Below are 24,378 nucleotides of genomic sequence, written 5' to 3'. Positions count from 1 at the left end.
GCCATCAGACAGTGTAAGGTGGGATTAAGGTCTTGCAGGGGTGTCAAACAGAGTCCAATTAAGCCATTAACTTAGCAGAATGAGCTGTGATTGCCTCAATGAAGGTAGGAAGCTGGCTGAGGGCAGCCAGTGCAGCAGTGTGTTAACTCTTGTGGACTAAGAGTGAGCCATCAGACTCAATAGCTACCTGTGTGTCATACTATTTGAGGCATTCTGCACTAATTAGAGGAGTGTTAACGCTACCCAAGCAAGGTCATTTTTGCACACCAGGTTAACCAGGACCAAAGCAATGATATCAGCTGGAAAATCTTTAAAAAACTAAAAAATAAGCTCACTCCCAAATTCCTGAAGTCGATCATTACTGGAACGCAATAAACTAAAAATATTTCGATGGCATTTGTTAAAACTATTCTTGAAAGACAACCTGTGCTGGTGGAAATTGGCCTTTTATGAATGAGCTGAAACAGACTGACATTTTCAGCACCGCACTGAATTCTTTCTATTGTGGATCTGGGCGCTATCATGTAAAAGAGAACCACATTGTGCTTTTTTAATGTAATAGACACTTTTCAATTTCCTGCAAAAAAAATCTCTTTTATTCCCACCCTTCACCTTGTCCTCTTATATCGTATGTAAACATTACTAAGGTGAACACCCAAAATCTCTTGCCAACTTGAATCATATGATAAACACAGATGTATAATTGTAACTATAAAAAGCTGACTGCATGGCGTACTGCAATAAAAAACTACTTGAGATCAGCAGCATTCAAACCATTTTCTTGTTAACCTTCAAAGTAGCAATGCACACAATCTTTTGACTTGTACGACAACGAGAATACAGTGTTAATGTCTGTTTTTATTCCACATGCTTCATCACTATGTTGTTGATTGTGAGGAAAAGAGGACGGAGAAACCAGAGACTCTGAAAGGCAATCTTGCTTGCTAATGGTCTGCAAAGTTATCAGTTGTGGCTTAGTGAAGCTTAAAGCGGCTTCATTGGGATGTAATAGCTGGAAAACTTGTCCCCCATTCTGTCTTGCTAATCCTTCCTTCAGGGCTTTCTCTCACAATCAAAGATTCGTAGAAAGAGGCAGCTCAAGAGGGCTGGATGAGGCAACGAGGCAATAATGATGACGACAGAGAAAATTGCAATCAGGAGCTGAATGAAGGAAAATTTAAACACCACCCGAAATGTCATTATGATTGAGGCGTTGGAGGATGCTCAGGAAGTCTTACGAGTGGGATTTAGACATGCTGCTGAACAGATCGCTCCTTACCGTTCTGCCCTATGAAGCATGTTTTTTGTAATAATTCAAGTAATAAACAGCAGCAGTATTCATCCCACTCTAATCACTGCTTACTTTAATTTCCCTTGGTTGAAATGACATGCAGAATCTGCTGCCGATATTCACCCTGCTTGAAAAAGAAAACACTATTAGCCTCAGGTGTAACATCTTAATCCCCTAGTGCATTCTAATGCTTTCCTGTTTTCTCACCCTCTTTCTGTTTGGGATTCTACAGAGCTTTCTACTAAAGATAAAGTGTTTGTCACCAGTTTTAAAATAAACCCAAGTCCAGTGAACAGAGCGAAAGGTGTCAGACCAACAAATCCTGCAGCTCATTGATTTTGGAGCTGTTTTTCTACATAGGGTCTGCTTTTAATTTCATTCTGTTCCAAAGAAATGATTACAGTAACTAGACATCCATCAGGTGAACAAATTTCAGTTCTCATATCTAAATAAGGCAGTGAACCTGAATAGCTGACCAATCACACCACAGGCTTTAATAATAACCGTGTGTAATGCCTTTATGCTCACCGATCCTTCGTTTGAATTTTATTTTTCCAAATTTTGCTCATATGCATTATAATGTTGTCCTCTCCTACTTCCATTTTATATCCAATCCTTTTCTATCCATGAACATAAATTACTGTTATTCAATTTCTCTGGAAAAGTTTGCATCATTTGCGTGAATTAGAGTGTTAGTGATCCCTTTTTGGGACAGTTGATTCATATGAGATATGACAGATTATGCACTCTGATTAAAGCAAGACTGTGCCTAGAGTACAGAAAACAACATTCCATTTTCAGTACTCAAAGCCAATACCAAACATCCAACTGATGAGTATGAGTTGAGGTTTGCTCAGTATGAGACATGCTGTGTCAGGAAGCAGTCATTTCTATCCGAAACATGAAGCATTAAAAAAAAGCAAAAAAACAAAAACAAAGCTGACATTATATGAAGTGGCCATAACTCCATTTCTGAAATACAGTATGTAATCGCTCAAAGGCAGCATTTTACGAATGGATGCACAGGTGGTAACATTATTACCAATGCTTTTACCTATACCTATATATAAATGAGACTGTTCCCTCCAGATGAATAGTCCCATTTTAAAAATATTAGATATGGTTATGTTTAGAAAAATGCCCAAAGGCATCTTTTGACAAAATATTCTTTTAGGGCCTTATCTTCATCAGTTTTGCGGGTCTTAAAAGGAGTGCAAACAAAAAAAATTTGTATGTGCAGAGCGTATCATCAGAGGTGCAAAGTGATATGCGTCTACAATTCAACAGACGTCTGCAAACCTTTAATTGCATGCTTGCCTTTATCAATATGCAGATCAAATTCTAAAGACCATACTATGCAAAATCATTGGTTGAGGATATGCAAAGTAAATATTTACCAAGTACAAGGCAATGTCCTACCTCGGTTTACACTCAATCTGCTCATTTTAATAGGGCAGAACCAAATCGGTTTGCACATTCCAGCATTTGAGCAGCGATCTTTGTAAATCACCCACAACCTGCCTACTTTTGCGCCTCTAATTTTGAAAACTTGTGAGCTTATTGCAATCTTTATATAAAATATTGTCGAGTAAGAAAATTACCTAAAAACATATGAAAGTTATTCATACTTCTGGAGAATTTTGAATAAAAAGATCAATAAATCTAACCCCATGTTTCTTTATAATAGAAGTTACTTTAACCTGAAATAGATGTGATCAAAGATCTGGGAAGGGAGATGCAGTTTACTATAGAAGCAAAATGGTTTTCCAACATTAAAGACATGAAGCTTATTACCAAAGAGTATTTCTCAAAAAGCCGTGGAAAACAATGCAAAAAAAGCTTATCAGAAATAAATAATTAACAGGAGAGCATAAATATTGTCATTTTAATAATGTAAACAATTTATTTTAACGTTGCTGCTCCTATAATTGTTACATCTGACAAATTCTTGTCTCATATTTTATCAGAAGCAAAGTTTGTAATGATCACAAGTAAATCAGATCTGCCAAGGGCTCAAAAATATTGATGCTAACTGTAGAGGAGAAAACATAAAATCAATATTTCAGGCTCAATTTGGTGATTAATTACCAGTATGGTTCAGTTTAACAGCTATTTTGGACTAAATAATATGTTCTGTAAAATAGGCAGTTTTCGTTTTTCTTTTTGTCTGTTCTTTAACATTTTATTATTCAATATTTGATAACTGTAAGTGCCAAAGAACAGGCATGAAATGATGTTTCCTTGGAAATAGTTCCCTTAAATTTCCATAGAAACATCTGACAGCAGAAAACATCTGTAATCCCTAACATCATGGTATGGTCTTATTTCACCCTCTTTATGCATAAAGATTCCTACTACATAAACAAACCTGCACACATATATACACTGACCTTGCCAGCAGGCACCCACAGTCAGCTGCGTATCAATCTTGGAGGAATGGATCGGCCAATCATCCGTCACCAGGTACGGCTCATAGGTCACACCATCTACGAAGAGTGTCACTGCAGGAAACTCCACATTGATCACATAGTAATGCCATTCCTTATCACAGATCTGAAAGGCAAGAAGACATATAACATTAAGCTGTTACTGTCTATATTAAATTATACGGTATGTATTATAAAGTACATTAAGACTGAACTTCATATGCATGAAATCTGGTATGTTTAATAAAGGTGAACTCTGTTTAGATAAGAAGTTTATTAGAGGATTGCTGCTTTGAACTTGACAATCCACTGCAGTGAAAACATCCTAGCTCCAGTAACTAAGATGCAACAAAGTCCTTCCCTCTTCTCCAGATCATTTGCTCCAGGTCGTTAGACAACTAATGAGGTTTACAACTAATGAGGTGTTCATTAAAGGCACAGGAAGAGTGAAGAGTGACGAATGCAGCTGTGCAGCAAAGCCTCTAACAACAGTTCTGAGCATCACTCCAACTTTTTTGGAAATACAATCAAGATCATCATTATTTCACACTTTCCCTCTTCACATTATCAATACACATACATAATAAAAAATTAAGTTCACAAAAAAAGAAACAATTAAAAGAACTTAACTGATAAATGGTGTTGGAATGCCTTAAGTGTTTTGGCCCATGTTGACATAGATACCTCACACAGTTGATTCTGATTGGTCAGCTACTGTAGTACCTGAATGAGCCAAAGGCTTTATTCTGACATTTCCCAAAAAGGCTCTACACTCTCATAGGAACACTGTGAACTTCCTGTCACATTAAGGAAACTATCTTGAGATCTATCCATCTTTGTGGGATGCTGCATTCCAAAAAAAGTTTTTAAAAAAGTTAAAAAAACAATCCTCTGGACTTAGTTTACAAGTTTGAAGATGTTTCTCTTCCCATCCAGGAAGCTTTTTCAATTCAAAATGTCAGTATTAGCATTGATTTCGAGTCTTTATAGAGTGGACATAAATAAAGCCTTGTTTTGGCTTAAAAAACATGCAAATTGAACCGGAAGAACGGGTCCGCCCCTTAGGAATGGGCAGTCGTTTGGGTACTTTGTTAGTCTGCAATACCAAATACTGGTCTATGCCTCTGAAAGGGGGTCGTTAGGGGGAATTGTTGGCCTGGCTGATTAGGCGAGATTTTCGGGTCCCCTGTAAGGGAGTGGGGGTTGCAATGATTTCGGGAAGGAATTAACTCTGTCGCTGCATTGCAGCTTTTTGAGAACTGAAACCTGAGTCTACCCCCTCTGTTTAAGAAGGTTTTTTCTTTCTTAACATAAATGGCTTCCTTCACACCCTTTTCAAACCACCTATCTTCTTTGTTCAAAATGTGAACATTCTGATCCTCAAAAGAATTTCCTTTTGCCTTAAGGTGTAGGTGGACAGCAGAGTCTTGTCCAGAGGAGGTAGCTCTTCTGTGTTGCTGCATTATTTTGGTCGATGCAGCCAAAGGAGATTGGTCATGGTCAACATGACCATTAGGTGACACTAAGAAGTCTCATGTATGTAGGAAAACATCTCCTAATCCAATATATCAAAACTGGGCTGAACCAATGATAGAACTCAGGATCTGAATGTCGCAACTGAAATCGAAAGTTTTCTGACAAAGGTTGTTTAAGTTGTCTATTATCAGAGAGGAATTGCAGCCAGGTTTGTCCTAATGCTGAAATCCTCTGCTCTTAGGCTGAATTCACAGTTTTTTAGAGCTAATATACAGTATACCTTTGTTATTTGTGCTGTGATTGTATCTGCTTTGTTATGGGTGAGTCTGCTTTTTTACTCTACTTTAACTCATTGACAGGATATTTTCTTCCACACGCTTAAATGGATATTTTCTCTTTTGCAGCAGTTCCTCTGTAAATCAGAGATGGTTGTGCATAAAATTATCAGAAGCAGATTAGTATTTAAAATAGTTTGAGTGTCTTTTATGATGCACATTTTTGGAAGTTTTTTTTTTTGCTGTATCAGTGCCTCCCATGTTACTGACATATATGACATGTTTGCACCAACTAAAAAGGTGTACCTATCAGAGTGAGCTGTGAGTGTAGATTTTATGCAACTTCACAAGCTGATTACGTTTTAAAACTTTCTCCTTTCACTTCACTGAGCACTACACAAGGTTTAGAAAGCTTTCCGGATTTGAATAAAAAGATTTTATTAAATTCATAATTTAATGCCAATTCCAAACAGTAAAGATTTTTGTAAGTAGGTTATGAGGTACTTAAATAAGGTATTTAAAGCAACGTAGCAACATGTTTAGCACCAGCAACCCCCCAAAAAAGAGAAAGTTTTAAGACTTGAATTTCATTATTTGTAAGCATAAAGTCTTAAATTGGAGCAGACATACAGTACATTTTCTCTCTAATATTTTGATCCTCAAATATCTGATCAATCCTTGGTTTATTTGGTGTCTTTCGTATTTATATTCAAACTAGAAAGCAAAACATCAATATAAGGAATAATTCACCACATTCACCCACATTTCATGACATAAACAGGTGTGTGCTAGAGATGGTCATATTGGAGAAAAATGTGGCTTAAAAGTGGTCAAGTCATCAAAGGTTTTAACATCTCTGACAGTACTAATCATATGGTTTTTGTAATTTATATTCCAGGAAACTGAAATATAAATTACAAAGTTACAAGCAAATAACAAAACAGAAAGTTAAGCATTGAAACTTTACGCCCTCTGCAGATCGGCACCTGCTTTTTTCCCCCAGTCTCATATACGTAGGTTGTTTTCTGTTTGTCTCTTCAAATTTTATTCCCCTTTTGTTTTGTGAGGCACGTCTTGACATGCCTGAGTGGAGGCCCCAGGGATCTTGGTGAAAAGCTATGTCACGACCCTTTTTGATGCCTGATGCTGTTGCTCTCATCGGAAAGGTAATGATTTTTACTGCAATGCAGCCTAGCCCAATTACTGTACATGCAGGTAAATAATAATCTGTTCCAGCTGTGCAATTTGAATATGATTTTGTTTTTTAGAGAAGCGATGCAGGCGTCTGATATATTTAAATCCTAATTAACTGGAATTCCAACATGGCTGTCAAAAGTCAAAATTGGTGATCACAGAATATAAATTATGAATACCATTGTCTAAATGCTTCATGTTCAATTCATACTTAACATATTCAAATCATATAACTGGTTCTGGGACAGTGAAACCTGCATATTTTATAGAAGCACACAGTATTAAACTATAGTTTTTTTATGATGGGTATCCCCCCTTCTGCCAGTATTTTAGAAGTCTTTAAAGACCAAGAGGAAAAATATAACTGCTAGTGCCTTAGCACTAGCACTTAGAGAACTGCTAGACATCACCTCATGGGGTATTCTATAAAATATAAGAACAACATGGAGGATTAGGTTTGTTTTTATGAATAAATGATACTGCAGAGAGTAGAATAGATGGGGATTACATGTAGGCTTCCTCCAGTTAACCAATTCATTTAGAGATTAGAAAGATCTATTAGAAATGACATTAGTTGATTCCAAAAGGGTTATAAACGGATATACTAATATTTCACTTAGAATAGATTTTAAATAGATCTGGATGAAAAAGAAACAGATGTGCACAGACACATTCTCTTAGTTTCCGCTCTATACGTTAGTTTATTTTAAGAAGTGACTGTGACTCACATTGCATAGAGCAGGCACTGTGTTTGTTCACCGTTATGAAAGCAGACAGATCCTCTTTATATTTCAAATCTCTTAAACTTTGAGATGGAACAATTCAAAATCATAAGGTTTGTTTGCTATATATTATCCTATACTCTAGATAGGAGACAACATAGCTTTTCTTCGCAGCTTTACCGGAGGACAGGTTCAACTTTAACATCTCTAAGACCCCTGTTTCAGTTTTGCATGGCAACAACAAACCACAATGAATTGATCAGCAGCAATGAAAACTTTAGCTAAAGCAAGAAACTAGGTTCTTGGTTAATGAATAAATACACAGAATCTGGTGGAAACAAGAGGGATACATTTTTGGCCTCTATTTTATATGGCCTCTATTATCCTGTACTCTATAGTTTTTAAACCATTTAGCAAAAATCAGAGGCTAGGTTATGCTTTAATCTAGGAAAGTTTTTATTCTTTTGATTAGGCTGTACAGTACAAGAGTAGCAACTCTGATCTAAAGTCAGAGGGAGGTTTCTAGTCTCTGATGTGAAAAACAAACCACTTTAATATTGCTGTTTTATCATTAGGTCTAATTTCACATTATCTTTTTTGACTTCAAATTTACCAAATCAACATATTTTTTTATCCCTTTTTCAGCATACAAAAAAACTGTATGTATTATAGAGTTTTGGATAAAGCCCATTACACTCATATACATGGACTGTGTTTGAATAGAGCTTCTAAAGATTAACACCTCTTGCCGTTTCATTTGTGAATGATTGAAAAAAAAAATTTTTTGTCTCTTTGATTACATAGTTAACACCTTTAATTATTGTACAAGATTAATACTTTCCACTGGTCACCATTTAAAGGAAAAAACAGGTTTTGGAGTTACTTGTTTCCCCCCCCTCATTCAGAGTGTAAGAATATCAAATATTATTAGGAAATAATGTAAATCTACATTTCAAAACTTATTGCAAAGTCCAAACACTCAACATGCACCAAGTTACAAAATACTAAGGTGAGTATATCATGTAAAGGAGAGACAAAGTCAACATTTTAAAGTCAGAGAACAGGAAGATATTTTATTTGACGATGCAAAAACAGAAGTTTCCTTGAAATAAAAAAGTGCTAGCTCAAAGGCAGCATAATGTCGGAGTCATCTTGAGATGGTATTTCAGTTTTATTATTTTTTCTTTTCCATTTATGTCTTTATGATTGCCAGACATGTAAAATGAGCTCTCCTCTACCACAATTGCCTCTATAGTATCCACTAGTCATTTCATGAAATTGATCCGGGAGGGATTCTCTGGGCATGCTTGTGGGTTTGATACCCTGCACTATATATTTGGCTACTTTGTTGAAACTCCGCCACAGCGAATACATAGTGGGCAATGGTTTTTGAAGATAGATCTCAAACGAACAGCCACAAGTGCACCTCAAACCCTATTGCAGACTTCACATGAATGAAACTTTTGTCTAGTGTGAAAAAAATGTCAAATTGGAGTCTGATGGGGATGGAATAAAACTAGAGTAAATCATAAGGAAGTTTTCAACAAGGAGGAAGCTCAGATCAGCACTAGGGATGGCACTCTTTAAGGTAAAAATTTTCAATTTAAACTATAATATTTGGATTATATTTTACTTGAACCAAACAAAAATTAGAGACAGTCGTAGCAGCAGACTGCTGTTCCTTTACTTTGTATACATGTGTGCAACACGTGTCAACCAGTCAGACCAAGTTAGAAATTCATTGTCTGTACCATAAAACTTTGTACTTTTAAGATATAATACGATACATATCACTGCACAGAGATGGTAAATGGTTTGTAATTAGAAATGTGTGGAAAAATGATTTCATGCTCTGTGCTATATATGTTTGCAGACTTCAGATGTTTAAAGGTGGATTGATTTAATCATACAGTTGGAGCACATTTCCCCATTTTTATCTTGATTTGGAACCTTGGCAAGCTGTTGGTTTTTTTTTTTCCAAAATTGGGATTCCTGACTTTTCAGGCAATAATATATCAATACACCCTCTGGAAGTCAGAATACAATGTTGAAAAGATTTAACACCAAAAGCATTGTAGGGTTCAATATCTACTATCTGTATCATAGCTTGAAGACTTATAAAACAAATGGAAAATTACATGAAAAAATATGTACTGTATTCGCTTGTAGATGGCCTGACTTTCCAGTTGGCATTTACAACATCCAGTGTGTGATTGTGAAGTCAGTCCTAGACCCAAACTCTGACTTCTGAGACAAACAGAAGACAAGCCATTTATCTAATGGGACAAGAAAGAATTGCCCCGAATCGTCACCACTGTTTGGCAAGACAGCGTATGACCATGAAAAGGGAGCTAAGGGTCTTTTTCAATTATCAATAGTCTGGTTGCTAACACAGTAACATTAAGCAGAAGTAAAAAAAAGCACACCTCTTTCTATTTTCTGCCATTTTATTATACATTTTAAAAAATGTATGGAGGGATTTATTGTTTACAGTGATATATATTGCCAGCAATGTTTCCAAATGTGGCTTAATTATGGCCTAATTATCATTAACAAATATTGCACACAACACTGTTGATCATGTGGATGTAGTTAAACATTACAGGTGAATTTTAAATTACTTTAAAATCTCCTACGCACACATTATTATTTACTTGTTCCTATTATGGCACTGCATGTGTATCATATTTTTTTCTTTTATCATGTTTATGTCCTTCAAATTCCAACAATAACCCTAATTAAAGAAATTAATTAAGAGATACATTTAAACAGTGGCATGCATCAACATTTTTGGGGGCAGGTTCCCAGGTTGGAAAAAGGGCACCTTATACGTCACATGGAGCTGCGAACAGCCAAACACCCCGTGATGCTGACGTTTTAAAGATTAATGTCAATTAAATAAATAGCCATTTCAAATCCACTTAATAAAGCCCAGGATTCCAAAATATCTTTAAGTTTATTGGGTATATATACCAGTTTGTGGATGAACTAAGATTTACATTTAAAATATGAAAAACACAACTTTTAATCTTATTTAAAGTGCATAATAAGTACTAATCTTATTTAAAGCTTAAAATCTCATATTCCACTGACGGATCCTCTTATTAACCTGTTCAGATTGGGGAAAAAAAAATATTGTTATATTCAAAAAATGTAACATATTTTCACGTCATTTCTTGCACTCCAAAATATCTGTCAATAAACACTGAAATTGAAAATGCAACTTTATCTTTATACTCCACTTTCACTGACTTCTTTTGCATCTACTATGTTATCCACTCTATTTCTTATCTCCATATCTTGGTATTAAAAAAAAATAAAGTGGATTCCACACAGAAATACAGGGACGAAAACAAAGAAAAGTTATGGTTTAAAGTTACTGTCCAGGAAACACAGGAAATGACTGCTAAAAGGCTAAATGATGAGCTCTACAATGATGGAAATTCAGGCTAGTGACTATAGTGCCAGAATTGATCTAATCTGCACACATGTGATTACTGTAATTATCAGATATTAACCTCCTCATCCACATCAGCAGCCAGCTTAAGCTGCAGACAGACTTCAAAATATCAGAAATTATGTTGGGATAACATCGGCACACACATTGCACATTCACCTCATTAACAGATAGAATCAACAGTCTCTTTCTGTTGCTAAGGCACGTCTAAATACGCACAGCTTGCCTAAAAACATATTAATCAGTGGGAGGTTGAAAGTATTTTTCCTTGCTATCAGTGTAACAAGACGTTGAGTGCTGAAACACTCTAATGAGTTGGTCTCAAGGCGAGTTAAAGAACTGCTTATGATGAACTCAATTATCAGGCCAATCCCTCAAAAAATACTTCATAATATTTTACAGTTAACAGTTAACGACTTTTTCTATTCAATAAATAAGCTCTAAGTGCTGCTTTGGGTAAATACATAAACAAGCCCCCATCCCCCTTTACAAAAATAAAAAACACTTGCATAATTTTAAACATTTGAAAAACTTTCTGATAGTGAGTATTAATAAAACACTAACTTAAACTCACCAAATTACATGTCCTGGATGACAAACAGTCATGGCCAAAGAGTTTAAACACACTTTTGAGTCTAACTTAATACTGTAGAGAAACAATGTTTGTTGAGGATTCAATGGGGATTAAGAGGAAAGTGAAAAGTGACAGAGATCAGGAGAAACAAGTAGAAGGAAACTTAAGTTGTCAGACAGGTGAACAGAAAGAGATTGGCGATACGGGGGAAGTGGAAACTGAGGAAGACACGATAAAGACGGTCTGTAGAGATGGAGGTCTGGTTGAGCCAGAAAAAAATACAGTACACAGGGTTTTTTCTTTTTGCTCTGCATTTGACATTAGCTCCAAAATCCTCCCTTTTTTCTGCCTTTGTCTCTGATCCTTAGAAAGCAGAGGTGTTTCCTCATTTTCCCATGAATCTTCTCACTCTTAGCCTCAATAATTTACTGTCATATCTTTAGTCTTTTCTTCCAAGATGTGGGTCTGTTCTTTCTCCTGGTTTTTCTGTTTGTTTATTTTTCTCCAGGGGTTTCCTCTCCTGCTGACTCATCTCCCTTCTGTCTCCAACAGTTTCAGGTCTTCATCAGCTTCAGGCATTAGCTTCTGCTCTTGCTTTATGCTGTGCTTTTTGTCTTTAAACAGCTTTTTCTCTTTCCAGAGAAGCATTTGGAGTTATTCTGTTTTCTTCTGGTCCTCAGGTAATTTTTCTCTTTCTCACTTCGTCCTACACCTTCCCAAACATTCACTTGCAGCTTAAAGTTTTTCTATTATGTGGTTTTCATTTAGCTGTTTATTATTTACTGCCTTGGCTTTAATTTCCTTCTTCTCATTTGAGCTATTTCATCTGTTTATAAGTGCTTTCTTTCAGAATAAAAAGCTGCCTCCATTTAATTTCCATCTAATGTTCTCTTTATTGACTAACAGGGCTTCTCTCTTTGCCAAAAGCGATCTGTCACTCTTAGCCAAAGATTATTTGCATAATGATGCAGGTGAGGAATGATAATTTTCCTTTAAACCTCCCAAAAAACCTTTTCTATCAGCAAATACCTTACTAACAATGTGTCAGCTCCAGTCAACTCACTGTGGGTCCTTTGGATCAATTAGTGTTAAAGTCATTGAGCTCAGTGTTTATAGCTGGTTGAAGGTCTATTTCTGAATCAGAAGCTCCAGCAAAAAGAGTCCTACTTGTGTTTGTATTTTAATAGGTTAATGTTTTCTTCCTGTGATTCCACTAAGGTCTTAAAATCAAACAGAGTTCTGTTTCTGTCTTGAGGGTTGGGGTAACTTAGCAATTTTCCCCTCTGTTTCATCTAAAATAAGGTTGCTGTTTTGCAGACTTATTTCTGTTGACTAAATTATTTTACCCTGGTTACAACGACTGGATCAACAACAAACTGCAGTGTGACTATTCTTCTAAAGATCCTCCTTTTGCTGGAGTGAATGTTTCTTTGGGGATTTTAACTGGTTTATCTCACTTAATATCTTTCTTTTGGTTTAAGGTGTACTGTAGCAACAAAACTGGGTCTTGAAAATACTGAGCTTTTTTTCATTCAAAATTATTTATGTTTCAGACTTATGCAAATTCTTCAGATGCAACTTTTAAGAGTCTGTCACACTATATTTTCTTATTGTAGGCTGATGATAAATATTTCTCTAAACAAGATCTAGTCCCACAGCTCATTCATTAACTGAATTAACCAAACACATGGTTTAAATCACAAAACAAACACAATCCATCACATCAAAGACAGTATTTACACTTCTCTGTGTGAAACTGTCTGTTGCCAAGTGAACATTGATAGATTTTTAGTTGTAAAGTTCTATATCTGACTGATTTATTTGAGTAAAAAACAGTAATTCTCTAGGACTATTTTGGATAAGAAATATAGCATTACTTTTTTGTTAATGTTGAAACTTCAGCTAAGATATTAAAAAAAGTTAATTTTAGGGGCCAAAGTTTTGAGAAAAAGAAATAAGACAGGCACTTCCTGGCGTTAAGACACACCCCTGAATATGTTAGCTGACTAATGTTAAAAACTCAGAGGTGGGCCAAAACTTTTTAGAAGGTTGATCTGACCTAATGATACAGTTGGTCAAAACCTTCAAGCCTTGGCTCCATGTCTAAACTACCAAATGTTCTGCAGTGCTGACTGGAATACAGAAGTCAACTCCAATTAGTTTAAAGCTATATGGACAGATGTTTTGGGAAAACAGGTGAATTTATTTAAGGCATTAATCAAGTCTAAAACTTTCCAGCCCTACACATTAGCCGTTTATTCTGCTTCTCATCTATGGAAAAAAAAAAAAAAATATATATACATATATACATACATACATACATACATACATACATACATACATACATACATACATACATACATACATACATACATACATACATACATACATACATACATACATACATACATACATACATACATACATACATACATATATGCATGTATAAGAAAGTGAGTGTGTCATAGCTAAAAGGACAAGCAAGAAAGAGCATTTTGTCCTAGTTCATGTCCTATTGTTGAATCTAATTTCTTATCTTGTTTCCTATCTTATTATCCTTATTTCGCGACCTTCAAATCATCACCCCCTGTCAAATTTCCTCCAATCTTATCTTTTACATTTTATCTTCTCTTTCTCTCTTCACACTTATCACCTCTATTCCCCTTTGAGCCTATTCCGTTATGATTTATTTCATTGTGAAAAGGACAAAAAATAATAAAAAAATATTTAAAATGAAAAAAACATATATATTTTGAGAAGAAAAGGAAACCATAAAGAAAAGTACTTTGGAAGAAAACCAAAAGACTTTTAAAATGTAATATTTAATACGATATAAATGTAATCAAATAGTTTTACATTACTTCAACATACATATGTATTCAAAAACAAATAACAGACCCAAAAGTAAAGCAAGATAGCAGAAGGAATTTGTGTTTAAAACTGTATTTAAATTTGTTGAATCTATAACATTTTACCAATAAAATTTCATGGATATTGGCTGCACTGCTGGTAAAGGCAAGCAATAATTTGGGCCTTAAAGTCAACACTCTGCAATATTATCTGCTCATTATTCCTGTCTATATCTGCCTGAGAATCTGCTGTGTACAGTCCCAGGATTTCACTCCCTGCTCCCTCTGCTGTAATGACAACTGGGGTCTGAGCCGGGATGCTGTACCTGTGAGGAACCCTTAGATTACAGGCTCTACCAGTCGGTACCTGCCAGATTCTTGAAAGCCATCTGTGTGAGTGAACCATCTAGCAATTCTTGTTTTGACCTCCTAATCTTAACCTATCTCATTCCTGTTTTCTCCTTGCCTTGCCCCTGTTAGTTACCCCTATTGACCTATGATCTCCGCACACCGACCACATACCCTGCATCTCAACCGAGTTTGTTTGCCTCTGCCCCTGTATTAATTTTCCTGTCTATTATCTATCATCTATGACCCTAGCCTGGACCTCCTACAGTATCTTTGTCCCCCTGAAAACCTCTGCCAGCTGATGTTTTTCCTATTACAGATTCTCTTACATGGATCCCTGTTTCCTCTCTCATCCAGGCCGTCTGACCGCTGAGGTCAATTTTCAGAGCCAGCACAACCTACTGGTATTTAAGAAGGTTAGTAGCTTTTATTCATTGCACCTTCAACATCACTGAGTTGTTCTTGGCTATTAACTCTGTTTTTCTCCACTGGAACTGACTGGAACTGAAATTCCAGTCAGTTTTTTTCTTTTTTAATTAATAAAGTACTTTAAAGTTTTTACTCCTTGTGTCTGTTGAATTATCAGGTCTCCAGATTCTGTCCAGACAATTTAGTTTATTAGACCTTCTAACATCTCCTTTACTCAGTTTCACTCTCCGAAAGCATAAAAAGATTTTATATCCTACACAAATCTAACTAATCAATACGAAGTAAACAGAAAATGGATGGATGGACAGACTAGCAAACAGTTGGATAGATGAAATAAACTGTCAGCTTTAGTTATGTTGATTACATTCTTGTAAGGCGCACCCAACATGTATAGTTATCACTCAGGAAGCAGCTTTAAGCGTCTCCTCTTTGACACGCAAACAATACTACTATCCGTCGCCCTCAGGTCTGAACAAACACACTCACTCACAGTGGAAAGTTATTTACATTTTGAGGGATAATAGAAACCTGAGGCAGAAAGACTCCTGCTGAGTATTTAAATGGGTCTGGAAAATAGTGACAACAAATAATTGAAAAAAACCCCCAATGACTTCTAAAATTATTTGGATAATGTGTTACCATAGATAATGTCTTTCAAAAGATTTCATGCACCACAAACAATATCACATCTTTTCAGATTACATTTAAAGATTGAGATGTTACTTTGTTTTTTTATGATAGACCACCACATGCTGACGGATAACTGTGAATTAGAGAAAAAATGCGCATGCTTTTTTATGGTGGATCCTGGCCTTTCCAATAGATAAAGCTAAAGATGTTTTGGTATGCTTAAGTTTATAAATACTATAACATTAACCGAGTACATTTTAAAAGACAAAGCTAGAAACAAAACACAGAATATGAATAATTTTCAAATTCTTCTGGAAAGTTTTTTCAACAGCATTTGCTATAGGCCCAAAGATGCCTGTCAGATCGGCACTTCATTGTGAAGATGAGCATAGTGCATTCCTTCAAAAAATTCTAACCAATCCTTTCAAATAAAACATCTTATTTACATAAAAGTCCTTCATAAGTTCTTATTTGTATAAAATGAACCCTCTAACCAGGCAAAAAACATACAAAACACAAAATTATCTGTAATATATATTCATGTTTTAAAAACTGTATATAAATATAGAACATATCTGCAATATTCGCTTATTGTTATTATTCTATCACTGCTTCTCCCTCTCTGATCACCTCCTGCAATTCAGTTAAGCTGAAGTAAATCTCCAACAATTCTGATACTATGGTTCTCGACTGGGAAAAGGTGGCTTGTCCCTTCGGTTTGGATGAGAGTTTCTTCAAATGCCCCCATCAAGGAAGAAATCAAGGCACTGCCCGGTACGGCAGTGTTGGGATCACACCCTAGAGCAAGGCCTGGGATTGGGGTTTGTCGGTGAGTGTCTGGTGGTTGGATTCTTCCTTGCAGGACCCAGCTGGGCCCAGTCCGAAGGAGCGACGCAAGGCCCTTCCCCAGCATACCCATCACTGCTGGGTGATACCTGCTATAAATAGTCAGGCTCTCATCCACTCGTTGAGAGACGCTGTACTCTCTTCTACTCCGGAGTTGCCCTGGGAGATTCAGAGGGTGGAGGTAGGTATTTGTTTCCCCCCAGCTCAGAGGTCTTGTGGTAGAGTTTACCCCGGTAGATGAGGGGGTCGCATAACTTTGGCTTTGGTCAGGGGGAGGTACCTGAACAGCAGTTTAGAGTACCATTCAGTCTTAGTCTCCCTGGGCGAGGTGTTGGATAGCACCCCTCCCCGAGATTCCATACTTCTGTTGGGGGACTTCAACTCCCATGTAGGAAACGACAGTGACACCTGGAAGGCTGTGATTGGAACGAATGGACCCCCATCTCTGAACCCGAAAAATGTCTCATTACTAGACTTTGGTACAAACTGTTCATAATGGACACCATTGTCCAATATGAGCATCATTTTCTCACATAAGGATGTCTATTGTTGCGCTTGTACCTGTGGGGGCTGGGGCATCAGCAGTATGGAGTCAGGGGCCCTTTATCAGGGGCCATCTCGATTTTGTACAAGCAGTGCAGGAGTTTGGTTAACATTGCCAGCATTAAGTTGGACTACCTGGTGCGTGTTGGACTCTGACAAGGCTACCCTCTGTCATTGGTCCTGTTCATAACCATTATGGACAAGATTTCTAGGTGCAAAGATGATGAGAACAAGTGCTTCTCTCTCTCTCTCTCTCTGTGTCTAAAAGCTTTGTATATCTAGAAAATGTTACTTTTGCGCATTTGTTTTGCAAACAGCAAAGATACAATTAGAAATGTCTATGAAGATCAACTGTCAACTCTTTCACAATCTCAATTAGACTTAGGTCTTGACTTTACAATTATGGAATATTTTCTACTGGTCTATCACAAAACTCCAGTAAAACAATGTGAATTGTATAGTAAATCAACTTTCTAATTTTCTTTCAACAAATTATTTAAAATGGGTATAACATACACTTATTTGTTTTACTCAATAACATTATAACCTTCAAAATTGATCAAATGAAATATACTCCCTTTGAATGCATTTAACTTTCAAAATTATCAAATACAATCTAAACATTCTGTTTATTAATACATATCTTTAAATTATTGAGAGAAACATAGGATGAAAAGCTCAATCACAGAGTACAAAAATACTCCAGTACAACCTGATACAGTATCTACTGCAAACAGGAAAAGGATCTCTACAGTCACACAGCATCACAGCTGTCTACTGCATCCAATTAATCTCCTGAGAAACAAAGCGGGGAATTCTAATCAACACAAAGCAGGGAACAATTCACAGTACCACAGGCATGGTGTTAGCAAACAGATAAGACAGATAAATCTAGATGCATTACTGACAAGCAGCAGATGTAATGCTGTTTAACTCCCGCACCGCGGTGCTGCCACTAAAAGAAGTCAGACATCAATAATAGCAGGGAATTTTACTGATTTCTGCCGTTTGCAGTTACTGAAATATGACTTTGATTCATAGCCTCAGATGTTTTACAGCTTCAGGTAATTTTGATAAAACTACTGATCAAATGTGAAATGATATTTTAATCTCCAACATATCAAGCCTCTGCTTGGGGGATAAAAACTTATTAGGATATTGTCTCATTCTGACAAACTACAGAGACAGCCACATTTATACTGCAGCACTCCTAGAACACAGTTAGAAAGTCTAAAATAAATAAATAATTAAATGAAATTATTCTTTCATTGCAGTAACACGATCATACATTGAATCTTTGAAATAACAATCCATCCAATCTAATCAGTTGGTTGGGTAAAAATCCTATAAAATATATTTGTTCTTAACAAAATAACTGGTTTCACATTTTAAAGGAATAGTACACCCAAAACATGATTAGCCTTCATTTTCTACTCACCCCCAAGCTGAACAACACTCTGGAGTACTTTTTTGATATCTCACATGCATCTGGAGATCTGGGAGGCTTCTTGCTGTCTGCTGACATTCAAATAATGGAAGTCTATGGTGCCTGAGGCAGAAAGGTCCATAAAAGTCCACAAAAAACGTGTCAATATTCCTCCATACTGCTCGTCCAATGTATTCCAAGTGTCCCGAGTGGGTAGCGTCCATAATTTACTTGAAACGAAGTCATTTAGAATGTTTTTAGAGCATAAACAGTAGTGTATAGGATTTCTTAAAAGCGCGTTCACGAGTCTACGGAAAACGCGGCAGACCAAACCAGATGAAAGTTCAGCGTCTGTTCTGCTGATAATGCAAGCGTAGAAGGAATGTGCTGTTTACCTGTGCAAAGAAAGAAACAACGAAAGAAAAATGTCTGAGGACTTCAGTGTTGAGGAAGAGCATGAGTTCTTTGCCGAGCTGAATGCGCACTTTCGTCTGGTTTGGTCTGTCGCGGTTTCCGTAGACTCGTGAACGCGCTTTTAGGAAATCCTATACACTACTGTTTATGCTCTAAAAACATTCTAAATGACTTTGTTTCGAGTAAATTATGGACGCTACCCACTCAGGACACTTGGAATACATTGGACGAGCAGTATGGAGGAATATTGACACGTTTTTTGTGGACTTTTATGGACCTTTCTGTCTCGGGCACCATAGACCTCCATTATTTGAATGTCAGCAGACAGCAAGAAGCCTCCCAGATCTCCAGATGAATTTGAGATATCAAAAAAGTACTCCAGAGTGTTGTTCAGCATGGGGGTGAGTAGAAAATGAAGGCTAATCATGTTTTGGGTGTACTATTCCTTTAAGCACCCTTGGAAATAGTACTTTGGGCATCCAACCTTTGTTCATAGGACAGCATTAGGACTATTCAGAAGGTTAAAGTAGAAATGTCTTCTATAATTTAAGTTGGCTGCACAGTGAAGACGATTTTAGCACTTGTCTTCTAAAAAGGATTTCCTAGATTTAAATCCCGGCCCTGCCTGTCCTCAGTCCTCCAACCATGCATGAGTTCTACAGTGGTTACTACTCAGATGGTTACCGTAATAGTTTGGTTTCCTCCCAGTCTAAAGACAAGCATATGGTCTCTTTAAATTGTCCTTTAGTGTAAAATTGTTTTTGTTGTGTTTTCTGTCCTGTGTGTCTGTCAGATTTTGCCTTTATTGTACTGGTAAAGTGTTCAAAGCAGACTTGCCCCCTGTAACTGGTACTGATTTAGAAAAATGATGAAGGCTTTAATGGTTTAGCTGGTTGTTACTCTTTTAAACACCACAATCCTATTTTTTTTACAACAAAATAGCCACACACAAAAAAAGCCAAAGACCCGAATTTGCACATCTTAAAAAAATAAGAATATTGAAGCAAGTCCAGATTAGGTGCAAAAAAAGCCACTTGTTCTTAGCTTTGAGCAGAAATGATCACACTCTGCCTCAAGTCAAAGCTCAGTGATCAGAGAAAGTGGGCGTGTTGTTTAGTGTACAGGTGCAAATAGGTCAAGGGAGGTGTTTCCTGGAGGAGGCGGTTAATCACTGCTTTACATGAAACAGTGATGGCCACTAGCTTTGATGACAGGCAGGGGCTGCTGCTCAGCAGTGTTTGGCAAGTTAGTTAAAAAGTTATTACTTATAGTTACTAGTTAATTCTCCAAAAATGTAACTGATTTAGTTACTCAATTATAGTGAAAGTAAAATAACTAATGCCTTATTGATTTTTACAAAGTAATAAGTTACAGCACTAGTTACTGGAAAAATAACGTAGATACTAAAACTTGTTATTTAATCAATATGTTAGTCCTAACACTGCTGCTTCGACAGCAGAATTCTTTAAGATTGATTAGATAGAATGAATCAAGCAAAGTACCACTTTGATAAGATGATTTTGCATGATATAGGAAAAAGTCAGTATATCAAACCATATCTATTTACTTTTGTGACAGTAGGACAGCAGATGCTTCTTTCTGACATTAAACTAAAAAGACAAATATATATATATATATATACTGTAAATATATAGTGATGTTGTAGAGAACTGCTAACTAAAAGATTTAATCTTGGAAATGTTTTACCTCATCTGCTCAAGCTAAATTGGGGTTTTCTTCAGGCCAAATGGTTTAAAAATTAAACTATGAATAAAAAAACTTTGAGTGATTCTTAGTATCTTATTCCTTAAAAACTTGTGAGGGATTTTATTTTTCCAGCTGCATAATTAGTTAAAGCTTAGATTTTTTTTTACTTTTTAATTTTGAGTTTATGCCTGCTGCAAAAAAAAAATAAATTAAAAATAACAGCATTGAACATGTTTTTAATAGGGTATAAAAAATTATAACTTGCACTGAATTAAGACTATTAATATATTGAAGTATGTAGATTCCGCAACAGCTTCCTCCCCACTGCCATCAGACAAGTGAACTGTTGAGAAAACTCTAAACCATGTCACAGAGTCCGCATAACACTGATAATACTAGCCCAAAATACTGCATATTTGCACTATATATATATTTGCTCTGACCTTCCATATCATTGCGTTTTGCACCATGTTTTTTCTCCCACACTGTTTATATTTGATCAATGCAGCACTTTATAATGGAAATGTTCTGAAAGCTATACAAAATGAGATTTCGTTTTGCATACTGTACACTATGTGTGTACAAAATTACAATACAGGTTGTCTAAGTCTAATTCTATGTAAGAAAAGTATTTTCATAGAGTTAAATGAATAAATTACAACACTTCTAATCTTGGTGTAAATAAAATGGATTTAAAATCTAAGTTAAGCTACATTCCTCTCCACCCTGTTTTCTCAGCTGTCTTTGATCTACATTCCAGCCAACATAACTTGAAAAAGAATTTCCAATTAAAGAAATCTCCTAAGAACAACTGAACGGTGTTGATACTCTAGGAATACCAGATTTAAAGAAAGATAAATATGAGTACAAACGGGTGTGATTGCTCCATCTAGTTCATAAAGATACATTATATATAAAAGACAAGCATCATCTGTGTGCATGCATCCACATACAATTTTAATAAGTCAGAGGCTTTAGATGAATGTGTGAAGGTTCCATTCAATGTGACATTCCTACAGACTGCCGATCGATGTGGTAAATGGAAGCTCTCCCTCTCTCTCGTTGCTCTCTTTGCCAGCCTCCTTTCATCCCACTCTACCCCACCTCTCTAGGCATGAGAATTGCAAAATCAATAGAGCTAAATGGAGTTGCCACGGAAGCCATTGAGTGTCCTTACTAAGTGCATCGGCTATAAAACCCCTCACTCTTCTCTCCTCCTGTTTACCACTCTCCTCATTCAACAATCTCCACTGCTCCTGTCCTCATTATTCCACACAAAGAAATACAGTAGCCGTAATTCATAGGTCACCACTTGGTTCTCAGAAACTCAAGGATAATGAAAAGTAGTAGCAGTAAATTACTGTGTGAGTCAGAGCAGAATTATTATGTAATAAAACGGGGAATATGAGAAAGGCATGTACGTTTAGAGCTCATCATAAATGAGAACATGTGAAACTTGCCTTCATTATACTTTTATATAGGCCAATTCAGTCTACAAGTATACATGGCACTGCAAAAAGCAATTTGGGACTGAATAGGTATTATATGTCTATGGGGAATTTGTAATAAGGATTGATACACTAGAGTTCTACTTAGTCTTTGTAGGAAAAGGACAACACTCAAGTGTAAAGTATGTGTGTTTAGATGCAGTCCCAGCAAATAGAGGAAATAAGGTACATTTCGCTAAAATGATGGATCAGTTTAACAGATATTAGGGTGTGATTGCTGGAAAGTTGTGAATCAATGCATCAACCAGATTTCCATTGAAAGAAGGTTTACCAATCTTATTAATATATTCCTCCAGCTTGTTTTCTTTGTTGGCTCTGGTGTCTCTTATCTTCTTCTAGACAGAACCCCTAAGATTCTCTGTGGATTTTAGGTTCGGTGAGTTTTTTGGCCACTAAGGCATGGGGATGCTTGAGCCGAAAAAAGGGTAGAGTGCCTTCTCCGGGTTGGGGAGAATGTACTGCCCCTAGTGGAGGAGTGTAAGTATCTTGGGGTCTTATGAGGGGAAAATGGAGCGGGTGATCAACAGGCTGATTGGTGCACTGTACCTCTCTGTTGTGGTAAAGAGAGAGCTGGGCCAAAAAGCAAAGTTCTCAATTTACAGGTTGATCTATGTTCCTACTCTAATCTATGGTCATGAGCTTTGGGTCATGACTAAAAGAACGAGATCCCGGATACAAGCAGCTGAAATGGTTTTCTCCGTAGTGTGTCTGGACTCTCCCTTAGAGATAGGGTGAGGGACTCAGTCATCCAGGGAGGACTCAGAGTAGAACTGCTGCTCCTCCACGTCGAGAGGAGCCAGTTGAGGTGGCTCGGGCGTCTTGTTAGGATGCTTCCTGGATGTCTCTGTGGTGAGGTGTTCCAGGCACGTCCCACTGGGAGTAGGCCCAGAGGGAGACCCAGGACACACTGGAGGGACTATGTTTCTCGATTGGCATGGGAGCACTTTGGGAGCTGGCCCAAGTGGCTGGCGAGAGGGACGTCTGGGCCTCCCTACTGAAGGTGCTACCCACTCGACCCGACCCCGGATAAGTGGATGGATGGATGGATGGATGGATGGATGGATGGATGGATGGATGGATGGATGGATGGATGGATGGATGGATGGATGGATAAAGCATGGGGATACCATGGCCACTAAACTAGGGGCCAGCACTTTTGGTAGTGTGGGCAAGTAATCAGTCCTGCTGAAAATGTAAACCTGGCTGCATCTCTAAACCTTGTTATAAGATGGAAGCATGATGTGCTGTAAAAATTCCTGGTAGACCACTGGGTTAACTGAGGAGTTGATAAAACACTGTGGATCTACATGGCCCCTGGAATCACATTGAACCTCGATGGAGTGGGGGATCTTAAAATAAAATGCAAAATGTACTCTCATTTAAGAAACCGATTGCAGAGCAAAAGTCCTGTGCTTTTTTACTTTAACATAGATGAGAAAGTTCTGAAATTCTTTCTGGTTCAGTGATTTATCATCCATCCACTTTAACTAGAAAAGGGTTTTTGAAGGTTTTCAATGCGAAGAAGATGTCTTCTGGACAGGTATTCATTCAGTAGTCTTTTCCATGATTATCTGGATAGCATTTTTTATTATTTCAAAAATCTATCTAATGGATGTTTGTAACATTGCAATTAATTAGCTCTAGACCTTAATAATCTAAATTACAAAAAATCAGTACCTGACATATATCATTTGGTGTAATGGCTCTAGATGTTAACCTCAATTATCAAATTAAAGTTTAATGCCCCACAGAAACAGGCTACTTAGCGTTTGAAGGTTTGATGAAGAAAAAACAGCTTTATATAGTTTAGATAGATTCAAAAAATATATAATATCAAAAGTAATAAACTAGACTTTTGTTTTTTGTTTTCATCTTTAGGTATTTTCTTTTAAGTGATCAGGTTCAGTTCTCTGGGCTTTCCGAAGGTATTTGAAACATTTCTAAACAATAAGAAAGGTAAATAACTGTAAAAAATAAATAAATAAAAGAAGATGATTCAGGCCTAGAAGAAGGTCCAGATGGCTACCGGTAATTAAACTCTTTAAAATCCTTGCCTTTACAAAAGAGGACCAAAGGGATGCATCATCCTTCAGTCTATCAACCTCTTTATGCCATGTTTATCATCCAGAGGAAATATTACAAAATAAATGTATAATATTGGTCCAAAGCAAATAAGTAAATTAGCCATATGCAGTACCACTTTGTCTGCCTTCAAGTTTTATATTAACTTCATAATATAAATGATAATATAGATCAATAATTA

General features: G+C 36.6%; 1 protein-coding gene across 2 annotated transcripts in view; it reads right to left on the bottom strand.

The window, feature by feature from the left end:
- Positions 1-24,378, bottom strand: part of clstn2a (calsyntenin 2a) — a 230,744-nt gene that overhangs the window by 21,587 nt on the left and 184,779 nt on the right. For both annotated transcript variants that reach the window (XM_038271283.1, XM_038271291.1), the window contains exon 10: positions 3,682-3,844. In XM_038271283.1, coding sequence (XP_038127211.1) covers positions 3,682-3,844 — 163 coding nt within the window. The remainder of the gene's footprint in view (positions 1-3,681; positions 3,845-24,378) is intronic.

The sequence above is a fragment of the Cyprinodon tularosa genome, unplaced genomic scaffold (assembly GCF_016077235.1).
Source record: "Cyprinodon tularosa strain WSP-4 unplaced genomic scaffold, ASM1607723v1 ctg12, whole genome shotgun sequence".
Classification (NCBI taxonomy): Eukaryota; Metazoa; Chordata; class Actinopteri; order Cyprinodontiformes; family Cyprinodontidae; genus Cyprinodon; species Cyprinodon tularosa.
Note: the sequence above shows the minus strand (reverse complement) of the source record. Positions and strands in the feature narration are given on the sequence as shown.